At 45.3% G+C, this 14595-nt stretch overlaps 1 protein-coding gene across 5 annotated transcripts in view; it reads right to left on the bottom strand.

The window, feature by feature from the left end:
- fmnl1a (formin-like 1a) overlaps positions 1–14595 on the bottom strand; it is a 264044-nt gene that overhangs the window by 41606 nt on the left and 207843 nt on the right. For all 5 annotated transcript variants that reach the window (XR_015752517.1, XM_087977926.1, XM_087977925.1 and 2 more), the window contains 7 exons: positions 14352–14501; positions 11778–11879; positions 9711–9948; positions 8209–8562; positions 3589–3713; positions 2852–3054; positions 25–259 (listed from right to left, as the gene is read on the bottom strand). Coding sequence is in view for 4 of the 5 variants with exons in the window: in XM_087977926.1 (XP_087834052.1) it covers positions 25–259; positions 2852–3054; positions 3589–3713; positions 8209–8562; positions 9711–9948; positions 11778–11879; positions 14352–14501 (1407 nt within the window). In the remaining variant the exon portion in view is untranslated. The remainder of the gene's footprint in view (positions 1–24; positions 260–2851; positions 3055–3588; positions 3714–8208; positions 8563–9710; positions 9949–11777; positions 11880–14351; positions 14502–14595) is intronic.

A 14595-nucleotide genomic window follows, 5' to 3' on the forward strand; every position in this document is an offset into this window, starting at 1 on the left:
CAGGGTGGGGGCAGAAGTGCTCACCGGTGTCAGCAGCTGGATGCTGTCATTGAAGTTGCCCATGAAGATGATGATGTTCAGCCGTTCTGTGAGTCGTGGAATCTTGCTGAATTTGATCATGAAGCGATCCTCTTCCCCCAGGTCCTCCAGTGGTTTCTTATCGGCCTCATACTGCCGCAGTACTTTCCGCTCGTACTCAGTCGGTACGAAACGAGTCAACAACTCAATGAAATCCAGATTGAGCAACTGCAAGTCAAATCTGAGTGGCGCAGGAGAGAAAAATGATGCACATGTTAGTCACAGGAAGGAATAGTGCCACAGACGTACAGGACAATACTCAGACATGCAAAGTACCAAGCTCTCTATGTGCACAGAGCAAGGGAAAGGGCTGGAATGAGTTATCAGGAAGGGCAAATGTGGTCAGAACTGTTTATTCAGGTAAGAAACAGATAGCTATTAGGTATCGAAACATGGCTCAGGAATGGACAGGAAGGGGAGCTTTATGTTCCAGGACATCGATGCAAAAGGAGGAATAGAAGGGGAGACAAGAGAGGAGGGGTGGGACATTTTTGGTTAGGGATAACATTACGGCTGTACTTAGATAGATGTGAGGTGTTGCATTTTGGTAAGGCAAACCAGGGCAGGACTTACACAGTTAATGGTAGATTTCTGGGGAGTGTTGCCAAACAAAGAGATCTAGGGATACAGCGGCATAGTTCCTTGAAAGTGGCATCGTGGGTAGACATGGTGGTGAAGGCGGTGTTTGGCATGCTTGCCTTCATTGGTCAGAATATTGAATATAGGAGTTGTGGTTGGATAGAACATTGGAGAGGAACCTTTCGAATACTTCATTCAATTCTGGTTGCCCTTCTAGAGGAAAGATGTTGTGAAACTTGAGATTTGTTAGAATGTTGCCGGGGTTGGAGGGTTGAGTTATAGGGAGAAGATGAACAGGTCGGGGCCATTTTCCTTGGAGTGCCAGAGGTTGAGGGGGTGACCTTACAGAGGTTTATAAAATCATAAGGGGCATGGATAGGGTCAATAGCCAAGGTCTTTTTTTTGCCAGCATAAGGGAGTTCAAAAGTGGAGGACATAGAGTTAAGGTCAGAGGGGAAAGATTTAAAAAGGACCTGAGGGGTAACTTTTCTACACAAAGGGTGATGCATTTTTGGAAAGAGCTGCTAGAGGAAGTGGTGGAGGCGGATACAATTAGAACATTTAAAAGGCATCTGTATGGGTATATATAGGAAAGGTTTAGAGGGACCTGGGTCGAATGCTAGCAAATGAGACGAGGTCAGATTGGGATGTCTGGTCGGCATGGGGGGAGTTGGACTGGAAGGTCTGTTTCTGTGCTGTATGACTTGATGATTCTAGTAAGTCCCCTTGCTTAAGGAAGGATGTAATTGTATTGGAGGCAGTTTAGAAAAGGTTCACTCGATTGAATCCAGAGATAAAAGGTTTGTCTTGTAAGGAAATATTGTTCAGTTTCGGCCTCTCCTCACTAGGGTTTAGAAATTGAGAGGAGATCTAAAGGGGAATGACAAAGGAGACTATTAATGAGCTTAATTTTAAATTCCTGATATTTTGTTAATCAATTGAATCTATTGCTTTGATGAAACCTCTGGTCATCTGATCTTATATCTCCTGACAATGATTGGTCTCCCACTCTGTTTTACAAAGTGCTTGTGAAGTGTCTGGGGCTGTTTTACGTTGTTAAAGCTGCTATATAATTGTGGTAAGTTGTAGCTTTCTGGACCTTCAGATTTTCTAGTCTGAACCAATATTATGAATGACATCTGCAACTAGTCAATGCTCTTGAAGTGGACACTTCAGGTGTTCAACAAGGGACTGCCTACCTTGAACAAAAAGCCCCCCCACTGGAAGGAATGCTGGGAGAAAGGTTAGTGGGGTAAAAATCTCAAACATCTACAAATTTTGAGCTGCAGCCAGCTGGTGGGTTAACACGTGCCCCTGAATTTGTTTCACCTCCTGGTTTTGTTTCAGCCATTCAATACTCAATGTGTAAAGATAATACCTAGGAGCAAGAGTAGACAATGCAATTCCTCAAAGCCAGCTGTCAGTCACTAAGATCATATTTAATCCTTGACCTCACCTTCATTTTCTGTCTGATCTTCACAACCATTGATTTACTTGGAGTCAAAACCCCAACCATCTCATTCTGCCTGAACATCTAGATCCCTCTGGAATAGATGGGATGTGGAGGTGCCGGTGTTGGACTGGGGTTTGACAATGTCACAAGTCACATGACACCAGGTTATAGTCCAACAGGTTTATTTGAAATCACAAGCTTTCAGAGCGCTGCTCCTTTGTCAGGTGAACAGCAGGTTGTGATTTCAAATAAACCTGTTGGACAATAATCTGGTGATGCGTGACTTCTGCCTCTTCAGAAGTCTGAGTGAAAAAGAATCTCTGTATCTTAATCCTAAAGCGCTGATCCCATATTTATTGATGATGGGAGAGAGTTTTGACTGCGGATGGAGGCAGAAATGGGGTCAGAAGTAAGAAAACCTTTGAATTCTTTGCAGTAGTTTCAAATTTCCAGTGCCTTCCTCACCCTGTTCGGTTTTTGTGACTTCATATTATTCTCCACTGCTATACCAGATCTCGCATCCAGTTTCAACACCAAGAACTAATATCTTACCCTAATTCAGCTCTCTGTATTCATTGCAGAATAAGGAGCACGCAGAAATCGCCTTGCTTATAAAGCACTCAAAAGGTTTCAAGGAAAAACTGCTTGCTTACCATCGCTCCACCTCCGACCCATTCAAACACATTTTGTCGCTATAACTTACTTAATGTTTGCCCATTCACCAATCACAAAAAGACTTACTTGTCAATGGCACTGCAGATTTCATCAGAGCTCAGGCCTCCTTTCCGCAGAGTAATGGCCAGATTCTTCGCTCGGTTTGACTCAATCAGTGTCACCTTACTCACTGCCTTTTGCGTGACCTTCATTTTTAAGGTGTTGATATTCACTGATGAGCCCTGAGCCTTGGTTTTAAATCGCTCCTCAAACTCGGCCATGTTCAGCTCCTAGAAATCAGGTGAACAGTGTGAAGGGCAGAACCAATTGATTTGATTGTAATTTTAATTCTAGATTTCAGTAATTATTGAACTTCTATCAATTTTGTTTTTTAAAAAAAAGGAAAGAAGCCTTCAATGTGGCTGCTGTGATGTCAATGAAAATGGGGCAGCCATTTTGTGCTAGAAACCTTCAATGTGGCTGCTGTGATGTCAATGAAAATGGGGCAGCCATTTTGTGCTAGAAACAGGAAGTGAGGCAATCAAGTGTTCTTCTGGAAGGTAGGAAATGCTAGCCAAGAACAACTTGTTGCTCACCTGCCAGCATGCTTTACCTGATCATAACTCAACATCAGACCCAAAGGTTGACATTTCAGACCAGCATCACTCCAGGGTTCTGTACCTGACACGGGATCAACTCAATCCTGGAAATTCCTGATGCAATGTGCTTCCAAAAGAGCCAAGTGAATCGCCTCCAATTCTGTCACTGCAGCTAAAGTATTTAAAACTTTTGACATACTTTCTGTGTCAGCAACAACGTCTCACCTGCAACAGCTTCTCATCGTCCAGGTCAGTGAAGACAGTTCCGTTGATTTGATTGGGTTTCAGTGCGACCCAGTTCAAGATTGGCATTCGGAACTTGGTCTTGATTGGCTGCTTTACCTTCAGACCTGCAAAAGGACACATACAACAAATTGACTGCTGTAGAACAACCTTGGCCAAGCAAATGTCACAGTTAGATCCCACAACTCTGGATGTTATTTTAATTCCTAAATTTCTTACGAAAGCTGTGGGAAAGTTGAGATTTTTGACAAAGAAAATGCTGCAAGTTACCATAGCATCGAGGCTGGCTACATTTTTCGATATAGGCAGCTTCACTTATAGAAATGTAGAGCATAGCAGCGGAAGTGGGCCATTCAGCCCATCAAACCTGCTCTGCCATTTGTTATGACCATGGTTGATCTTCCAACTTACTCGCCTGCTCCTGTTTCTTCCCCATACCCTTTGATTCTTTTAACTCTACAAACTGTATCTAACCCCTTCTTGAGTGTTTTGGCTTCAACTGTCTGAGACAGAGAATTCCACCGGCTCTCCACTTTCCACCTCAGATATGAGAAGATATTTCTCCTCATCTCAGACATCACCTGTGGGCCCACACCATCATGATGATCAGTTGTTGCAGTAGCCTAGCAACAGATTGAACACAATATCCATGACAACATGTGAAAGTGACTTCATATATGGTTCTTGTGGTACCTTCAGGCACCTGCACCATATGAAGTTATCACATTCCCAGTCGATTTGGTTTGTGATGAAGTTAGGATTAGGGTTAGGGTTAGGATTAGCATTAGGCTTACAGTTAGGTTTAGTGTCAGGGTTAGGTTTGGTGATAAGATTAGGGTTAGGGTTAGTGTTATGTTTAGAGTTAGAGTGAGTATTAGGGTTAGGATTAGGGTTAGGTTTCAGGTTAGGCTTCAGGTTAGGGTTACGATTAGGGTTTGACTTGCTTCCTGCCTCTTGTCTGATGTAGAAGTTAGAGATGGGCTTCGGATTAGGTTTAGGATTAAGGTTAAGGTTAGATTTGCTGTCTGCCTCTTGTTTGATGTAGATGGAAGGGTGAGGGTTAGTGTTAGGATTTGATTTGCATTAAGGTTAGGATTAGGGTTAGGATTAGCATTTGTGTTAAGAATTACATTGAGGTTTGTTACTGTTAGTGTTCAGGTTAGTGTTAGGGCTAGTTTAGCGTTACTGTTATGTTTAGTGTTTATGATTAGGGTTAGCGTTAGAATTAGGGTTGGTTTTAGATTTAGGATTAGTGTTAAAATTAGGATTAGGTGTAGGATTAGGGTTAGTGTTAAGATTAGGGTTAGACTTGGTTCCTGCTTCTTGTTTTATGTAGATGGAAGGGTTAGGATTAGGGCTAGGTTTAGGCTTGGTTCTTGCCTATTATCTTACGTAGATGATAGGATGCCAACAACAATGATATCGGAGTTGGAAGCAGAGAAAAAAAGCTCTTGGTTTGATCTTGAAAGATAGGACACAATGCCTGTGGATGGCCCATTCAAAACCTGGCCACACAGGTTGGGTGTCAACTTGGAAATCGTTCCTCCACCTGCCAGGGACAGGCGGTTAGAACCGGAGAGATTCCTCATCAACATGTTATTGGAAGATATTTGAGCCTCTACCTTTGTTACCCATTGTTCCAGGCTACAACACATAAAAATACATATCTCCACAGCAACTCAGAGAGATGGGGCTGGGGGGCTTTGAGCTCAGTCAGCTGGACCCACAGTTCAGTCTAGATTAGTGTCAACCTTATGCAGTTTGATGCCCCTTCTGGATGGGGTATGTTTGGGACCTGCCTCCTTACCTTCCAGCGGTTGGAGGTCATAGCACTGAGGCTCGGATCTGTCTTTGGGCAGAGAATGGAAAAAAGAAGAATTTAAACTGGAATGCATGAAACCATCAACAGCAGTGCACGATGGAATGTCAGAAAAGCTCCTCAGTTTCAAATAGGTTGAAAGAAAATGATTGCTTTTAGTAAGGATGCATTAACAGGCTTGTATGAAATGCTCTTGAACTGTCAGCTTCACAAAGGCACAAACCCCTTTCCACTAAAAACCACAGGCAGAGGGACTTCAAGAGTAGCATACTAATGTTTCTGTTCTAATGCCACATATAACTTGGTTTAAAATGTATGCAATAACTGAAGTGTATCAGTGTTAGCTTTGTGAGATGATGATCTTTACGTCTGTGCTTCTAAATTCAGCTTTTTTTTTCTGATTCTTCAGGTACAGCCTGTGTAAAATTGATGAGTTTGTTCATAATTTTAAAAGACAACACAACTTGATTGTTTTTTTAATATTATTGTTTTGGTTCAGAGCTGGGGATTCCCCTTTATAATTCTATCACTGACACATGCAGCACATGATATCATGAGTCCTTCGTGGGTCCTTAAGAGAGGGCTGTAGTGCTACTGGATAAACCTGAGGTAGAGCGTCAAGGGTAGAGTGTAACACAGAGAATTCATCCACTGTGTAAGTGTTGTTAGGTGGCTTGAACTCCAGCATCATACCCTCACTCTATTTATATTCAAACCTTAGGACTGCAGCCAGAAACACTGAACTATTTTTACCTCATAGACTGCACAAATGCACTGACATTTGGCCATTGCAAACCCCAAATCAACACAAGGCCATTTTCTCAAAAGTTCCTTAAAGCAGCCATTTAGGAGAGTGACCGTCAAGTTGAGACCTGCGGCCTACTCCACTAATTGCTTTAAACTGTTTGTGCCTCAGTAGCAAGAGTGGCAGACGATCAGTGATGGAAAGCAACAACATCCATTGAAGCTCAAGGGACTACCATGTCTTGAGTATTCGGAACTGTTCACATCTAGATGAGAAACCGAAGGAACAATCTCCATTACAAAGTGGTGGGAGTTCACCTGAACTGGGCATTATAGTAGGCCATAGCAAGAAGAAGCCTCCATTAAACTTTGTTAAAGTTAAAGCTGTAACTGCTAGGGCTTGTTCTTTCAGCTTCAGATGTAACAGGACCATTGAAACTCATCCTCAAAGGAGAAAGTGAATTTGTTATGATAAATTAAAACATTGAAAGCAAAACTGTTGGGCCAAACATCACCACTTGCGGTAAAAACTAAACAGTAACTGTATTTTTACAAGAGGCAGATTTGACAGATACAATAAGTTCAGCAAACCAGAAAACAAACCCAAGAGGCTGAACATTAGATTGTGGGAGAGATCTACTCCAGTGAAACATACACTTACTCTGAGTTGTGCTGGAATAACTTTGGAATGTATACAATTAGATGTCACAAAACTATACCTGTGCTGCCAGTTTTTCACCAGATATCAGGGTGACCAATCATCCTGGATTTTCCAGGATGCTCCTGGAATTTAGCTTTCCATCTTGGATCATGAGCCTGACCTTCCCACTCAGACAGAAAGAACCATTAATGTTTGGAAATGAATGTACTAGTAGTTTCAGAGCTTCATTTTGTGGAAGCAAGCTGTGCCAGGCCAACACAAATCATTCACAAGTCATTCATGTTTTTTTTCATCTGGGCAGAAGGCCATTTTCCCTTGGTTCTTTCTCTCTGTCTTTTTCTGCCTATGCATGAGGCTGGAACCTCTGGTGTCAATAGGATGGATCGGGATATATCTGAGGAAGAGGGACTGTAGCAAAGGCATGATGGGAAGGCCCATTCTCATCCTTATGACCTCAATGCTCCTGCCCCTTTGGGCCTGTCAATAATGCATCCTGCTTCCATAGCCTTTGCAGTAATAAACCCTTTCTTGCTTCCACCCCCAGTCTGGGGCTCCTACATAGTCGTGTTCCCCCAATCCTTCCCCTGACTGATCACCCTGGATGTCATGGTAATGCATGGAGCATCCATTGAAAACTCTCTGGCTAGAAGCCACATGCTGCCTTGATTCTGCCAGCGTTCAATCTGACTGTGATCACTGGATCTTGAACTCTCTCAAAAGCAGCTCAGCAAGCCACTCCACTGTACCCACAATGGCCAAAATGGCAACTTGTTCCCAACTTTTCAGACCTGCCCTTGGACAGGAGACATAGACGTGGTTAAAATAATGGAGACTGTTGGCTGAGTGTACCCCTGAGGCGCAAAGGGACAAACTGCTCCTGTTCTATAACCATTAACAAATGAAGAATCTTTGCTCCTTCACTTGATAACTATACGATGATCACAATGTGGGAGAGAAAAGACCCCTCAGTCTGAAAAATGGGAGCAGGAATGGCCTGCGCTTTGAGCCATTCGATATTATAATGGCTGATCATCCAACTCAGTCCCCTGTTCCGTTTTCTCCCCATATCCTTTGATCCTTTTCGCCCTAACACTTCTGTCTAACTTCTTTCTGAAAACATTTAATGTTTTGGCCTAAACTACAGGCTCACCCACTGCCTGGGTGAAGAAATTTCTGACAAAGACCAACAAATAGGGAATGCACTTTCACTCCAACATCACAAATACACACATGCACACACAAACTCCCACACACCCACACAAACTCTCACACACCCACACAAACTCTCACACACTCACACAAACTCCCACACACTCACACGCGTACATGATCTATGTTCTGCCGAAACCAACCTCAGCAGCGTTCTCATGACCCTTACCTGTTGTTGTTGAAATACACATGGCATCAGGGCCTCCAGGAGGGGGTGGTGGTGCTCCTGGGGGCGGTGGTGCTCCTGGGGGTGGGGGTGCTCCTGGGGGTGGGGGTGCTCCTGGGGGCGGGGGTGGTGGAGGAATGCTAGCACCCAGGGGTGGAGGAGGTGGTGGTGGTGGTGGTGGTGGAGGAGGAGCTTGTACAACCGCTGGTGGCGTACCATCAGTCTCGGCCAGGGCGAGTAGCGGGGGAGGGGGTGGGGGGACACTGAGACTCTTTGGCGATGGTTCTGGAGAAGGACGGGCACTCGGCCTGGTAACTTCAGCAGCGTTCTCGGTGATGGTCGGGGTTGGGGGAACATCTGTCGGAGAAAGCAGAGAAACAACATTTAATGCTGAGCCTTAAATCTGTCCGATTGGGGATACTGTTCCCAGCTAAGCATCTCCTGCTTGGTCAGAGATAGAGATGCTCCATCGTGAGCTCTCTCACCACGTGGGAATGAGCAGCTCAATTCTGCCTCTCAGATCTCGCCACATTCCAACAAGATGAATCATAAAATCACAGATTTTTAATGATGTGGAAGGAGGCCATTTGACCTATTATGTCTGAAGCATTTTTGTTTTAAGTTGGCGAGGAGGGACAGCCACAAGGAGGTGGAGTTTAATGTTAAGTGTAAAAAGACAAGTCCCCTTTTCTCAGCCAGGCTTTGACTAACGTCTGGGGGCCATTTCTCTCCTGAGACCCAGATGTTGCCTCCAGCCACCAAATGTCTGCCACCGCTCAGCACTATTGCCTCTTTCCCATTGGCAATGGGACTCAGGAAGCAGGAGCCATTGAAGGTCGATGTTCCACTGTTACTGCTGTACTCATGGAAAAGAGCAGGATTTTCCCAAGCTCGGGCATCTTAATAAGCATAGAGACCTGTGAATCATCCGATTAGGGTTCGGTGGCTGGGAAAGGAGGTGGGAAATCAGGAAAGTAGACCTCACTCTGGCGCCAAATTGGTGGCCATTGCCTTAAAAAAAATAAGAGGTTTCTCATCTTCAAAGAGGCTTTGAACAGAGGGCTGTAAACCCGGAACTCCGTACCCCAAATTCAGCTTTCTGCATAATCCCGAGCCTATTGCAGATTTTCTCCTTCCACTTGTCATAGCTTAAACATTCTGAATTTTCTGTTTCTCTTCAATTCTGGTGAAAGGTCATCAAACTGAAATGTTAACTCTGTTTCTGTACCTGCATGTTGCCTGACCTGCTGAGATTTTCCAGTATTTTATGATCCTTTTGCATATCCATTTGACAAAATAAAAGTCTTGCTTCCTGACCTCCCCCATCCCCGACCTGAACCATCTTTTCTCCAATGAGAACAAGTTCAGCTTCTTATCATGGACATCATTCAAAGATTTGGGAAGATTCAGACCAATGGCCTGAAGGCTGGATCAATGTGAAGCGTTGAACCTACCGGGGAATGGGAATGAGGGACAAGGACTTGGGTGATGGTTTAAGGTGGTACCTTTGCTGGGTCTGGGCTCAGTTTCTGGTGACGTAGTTACAACAGTCTGGTGTACCACCACTGGAATGATTTCTATGTCCAGATCTCCGTTGTCCCCTCTCTGGAGTTTGATCTTCCCCTGTTTCTCCAGTTGGATGAGTTTCTGCTCCAAAGTCATGTGCTGTTGGATCACCCGCTCTCTGTCTCTGATCTGTGCGTGCAGAGTCTGCAGCTTTGTTGTAGATTCACTGAAGTTCTCCTGTCAGGGAGGAAACCTTACAGTAAAAGTCAAACTCACTCCCTCTGTCCACACAACCCAATACCGCAAGAGGAAGGCTTGATAAAGAATGGTAAAATTTTCATATGGGGAGAGGGCCAGAAAACAGTTTCCTAAATGTAAAGACACATGCGTCTCTTACTCTGCCCAGTTGCTAAATGCCCCACACTCGTGCCAGTCCCCTGGACTGAGGTTGGCACAGCATGTGGTCTCTCGAAGATGGGAAGGTTGTTGCATTGTAACTGCCACACTATTCCTACTGAGAATGAACCTCTCGCCCTCGCTATGTATCGTGAGGATTTGCAGATCGATAATCTACCACTGCGCGGCTAGATTGCGACACTCCCCAAAGCCATTGTGCCCTGAGGTGGGACTTCTGGCTGAGAGGGAAGGACGTTACCAGTGTATCTCATACCTCACTACCAGCACAGTACTAAATCAGCTTCAATTGAAAGTTTGTGCTGAGTTTTCTGATCCCACTGGCTGTTAGTTGAGCACAGTGTCTCTCCTCCATTCTTTGATATTTTTGCCCATGAGTTGGCTTCGATCTTCATCATATGGACAGAGTTTACTGAGTTTTGATCCAGATTTCAAAGAGTCATGGGGTTGGGTGGGGTGGGAGGGTTGATGGGTAGACAGAAAGCCCCAAAGTAGATCAATCTGTGTGGAGTCTGAGTTTTGCATGGCCAGGTAGCCCCAAAGATCCACCTGAAATGCTTCTGCAGTCCTGCTCAAAGCAGTCCAGAATTCTGCAGGATTGAATCCTCTCGCTCAGTGCGGGAGGAGCAGAGGTAGGGAGGTGAGGTCCAGCAGAGCTGCTCAGGCCGCTACAGTCTGGGGCAAAGGCCAGTCAAGGCTTCCCCCACGTATGGCCCTCAGTTCTCCCTCAGGCAGGCCAGGCCTGACAGAGGGATGCTCCCACTGTCTCTTTGCTGAATAATGTTACACTCACGTCTGGATTCCATCACCCTATTTCGCAAAAGTGCCTGTTTCCTTGCTCAGGTGAACATCAGGCAAAGGTGAGTGATGACTGAGTGAAATGCCTTTCATTTAACTGTTCCTAAGGCCCTGTTACCAATAGGAGAAAGTGAGGTCTGCAGATGCTGGAGATCAGAGCTGAAAATGTGTTGCTGGAAAAGCGCAGCAGGTCAGGCAGCATCCAGGGAACAGGAGAATCGACGTTTCGGGCACAAGCCCTTCTTCAGGAATTCCTGAAGAAGGGCTTGTGCCCGAAATGTCGATTCACCTGTTCCCTGGATGCTGCCTGACCTGCTGCGCTTTTCCAGCAACACATTTTCAGCCCTGTTACTAATAGGCAGGCAAGAAGTAATCAAGAACAGAAACTACTAGAGAAACTCAGCAGGTCTGGCAGCATCAGAGGAGAGAAAGCAGGGTTAAAATTTCAGATCCGGTGACTCTCTGTTCTGAAGAAGGCTTGCTAGACCCAGAACGTTAGCTCTGCTTTCTCTCTGTCAGACCTGCTGAGTTTTTTTTAGCAATTTCTGTTTCTGATTTCCAGCTTCTGCACTTTTTTTATTGTCAAGAGTTAAACTTGGGGTTATGCTGTGAAATTTTGAACTTTGGCTTCAGACAGCATTTTTTTGTTCTTTGTCTCATAGTGCACACCACACATTTTCCCAGCCCATAGCCCTGTAATTTGCTTTTAATGCCCCCTACCCCTCTGCCCAAGTTAGCCACGCTTGCTCAGCCTCCCCATTTCACTCTGGCCTCATGGTAACATGTCGACCCTGGTCCGCAAAGACAATGCAGACATACAGCTCACACCTTCACTCACACCCAGCACCTTTTACCTTGAGACTCTCCACCTCTTTATGCGATTGTATCAGCTGTTTCTCCAACGCTGCTATTTTCGTCATGGAATCATTTTCAGCCTCTTGTAGCTTCTCTGTCAACTGAACAACGCAAAGGCACAAGAGATGGAAATCAAATTACAAACAGGAAAACACAGGCCCGATGCCCAAAATTGTGAGGATGTCACTTAACAATTCCCTTCCCTCAGTCCTCACTCACCCAGAATGTAAGACTAAAGTAATAGAATGGACCACATTCCTCGACACTGCCTGAAAGGAATCTGAATCTATAGTATACCGCGAATGGAAGAATTGCAGGGCTACCGGAGAAGAATGGGCTCAAGGGGACTTAGTGAATCACTCTTACAAAGAGTCAGTATCTCCAACAATGGGGTGAAGGGTCTCCTTGTGCACTGTGTGATTCCATGATTCAGGCACACTCCTTCCACCAGCAAAGCAGCTTTGGAATTTGCTTCCTCTACCTTCCCCCCGCTAGGGAAAGGATGCCGTCCTTCACCGAGACCCACTCAGTGCACAGTTGCAGGAACTCCTCAGGGACGCCTGAGGGATTCCGAAGCTTCAGCACCAGGACGGGTAAGACCTGGTGAGTGTGTGTGTGTGTCTGTGTGTGTGTGTGCGCGCAACAGATGTGTTAGGCGTCTGAATATTTCATGAAGGTCTGGGGTTGGTGCAGGCCTCTGAACATCTCTACACTGTTAAGGCCTAGGCAGGTCAGAGAGTACAGAAGAAATCCTTCAGCCCATTGAGCCTGTACCTCCAAATTATTAAGGGTTTGCTCACGGCCCACCTTTCTGAAGTCTTCTTCAGCTTTCCCATCTGAATGTCTAAATGAGATCACTCCTTTATCTTCTACACTCAGGGGAATGCGGGCCTTTTGCCTCATAATCAAATCCTTTCAACCCAGTTTGCCACCCAGCTGCCCCTTGTCGTCAATAAGAATCCCTTCATCTGACCTGATGAGCTTGGGATAGTGATCAGTGTGTACCCACTGGGATTGTGAGACAAGCATGTTTGTGTTGATAGCCCTGGGCACCACAACGCTGCAGAGAAACTGGGGGCTAAAGCAAACACTGAGCTCTGCGGCCCTCTTCCTGAACTTGGGCAGTGACATTGTGGCTTCAGGGCATCACTCCACCTTTCTCATCAAGCTCTTCCTTGGCAGGTGAGGAACAGCTTCCAACCTCCCCGTCTCCACCGAGGTTAGATTGGAAGCTAGGTCGTGCATTTACATTCCTTCACCAACTTCTCTTCACCAGCATCGAGGTAGAAAGATGGGGGTCAACCATTGCTTTCCATGATTGAGGTAAATGGAATTCTGTGTGTGTTAACTTCTGTATAACATCTATAACAGTCAAATTGTCAAGGTGTGGATGTAAAATATTGCTTTGTTCAAATTTACACCTTCTGTGAGTGTTCAAACCCCAATCGTGAAGCAAATATCTGACTACTCCAGGATCGTTTGGATATCCGTTTGCAGAAAGGGGAAGTGATCTGTGATTGAAACTAATTCACTCGGCGTCAGATTCATCTTTACTCATACTGCCAACATTAGAACAACGCCTACAAGTGCAGTTCCTCACTGGGGGTGTCACTACCTTGCCCACTCTGTCTGTGGAGCTACGCTGATCTCTGTGAAAGGCTGGCATCAGCCCTCACGACTGAACAGAGTGGCTTACAATGCTAGGGTGACCACTAAAAGCCAATGGCAGGAGAAAACTGTGGTGTCATTGACATTCTGTGTGAGTGAGACAGTGTGAGTATGGATCTGGATGTGTGAGAAAATGCCTGTGTGAGAGAGTGCATGATTGTGTATGGAAGTGTGTGTGAATATGCGGAAGAGAGTGTGTGAGTGTATATTGGAGACTGTGCCTGTACAAGAGAGTGTGAGCTTAGACATGAGAGAGAGTGAGAGTGTGAGGAGAGTGTGCGTGAGCATGGGAGACTGTGTTGATATGACAGCTTGTGAAGTTACACATGAGAGAGTGTGAGAAGGAGAGAGTGTGAGAAGGAGAGAGTATGAGAAGGAGAGAGTGTGAGAGTGTGCATAGTATTGTGCATTTGTACAAGAGTGTGTGATTATACAAGTGTGAGTGTAAGGAATAGTATGTGACTGTGTATGGACAGTGTGTTGTGAGTGAATGTGTGTGCCTGTGAGTTGGTGTGAGGATGTGCGTGAGAGAGACAATGTGTGCATTCATATGGACTTGTGTCAGGCAGAGATTGCGTGTGTGAGAATGTGTGTCTGTGTGTGCACATGCAACTGTGTATGATGTAGTGATTGTCACAAGGTTAGCCAGGTGGACCTTACAGAGTAGGAGTTCCCCAACTGGGGCTGTTAATCTGGTCCAATCAAGGAACTGGATCTGTGTCAAGGACTTTCCACATTGAAATAAAGGGTGACTTGGTGACTGCATACCGGCCTCTGTGGAGTTATTTCATATGAATGTGCCTGTGTCACCCTCTTTATGCCTCGTGGCTGCAGCAGATGTTACACCCCTCCACTGCCAATGCCAACCCTCCCTCTCCCTTTCACTGAGGCAGAATGCCTACTACCTGTGCCACTTGTTCCTGGAGTTCTTCAACATGTTCCAACACTGCGTTCTTGGTCTCTGCATCTTCCAACAGTGCGCCAACATCAAACACATTATCCAGGTAGGCCTGGATCTGCACCTGTAACCTCTCACTTTCAGATGACTTCAGTTTCTGCAAACAATACATGATATTTTAGCATTGAACACCACAAAGAGGAAACAAGATTGAAGAGTGGGCACTGTTCCCATGTTTGTACCACATTCTT

The sequence above is a fragment of the Chiloscyllium plagiosum genome, unplaced genomic scaffold (assembly GCF_037043375.1).
Source record: "Chiloscyllium plagiosum isolate Xiang-an unplaced genomic scaffold, Cpla_swu_hap1 HiC_scaffold_32, whole genome shotgun sequence".
Classification (NCBI taxonomy): Eukaryota; Metazoa; Chordata; class Chondrichthyes; order Orectolobiformes; family Hemiscylliidae; genus Chiloscyllium; species Chiloscyllium plagiosum.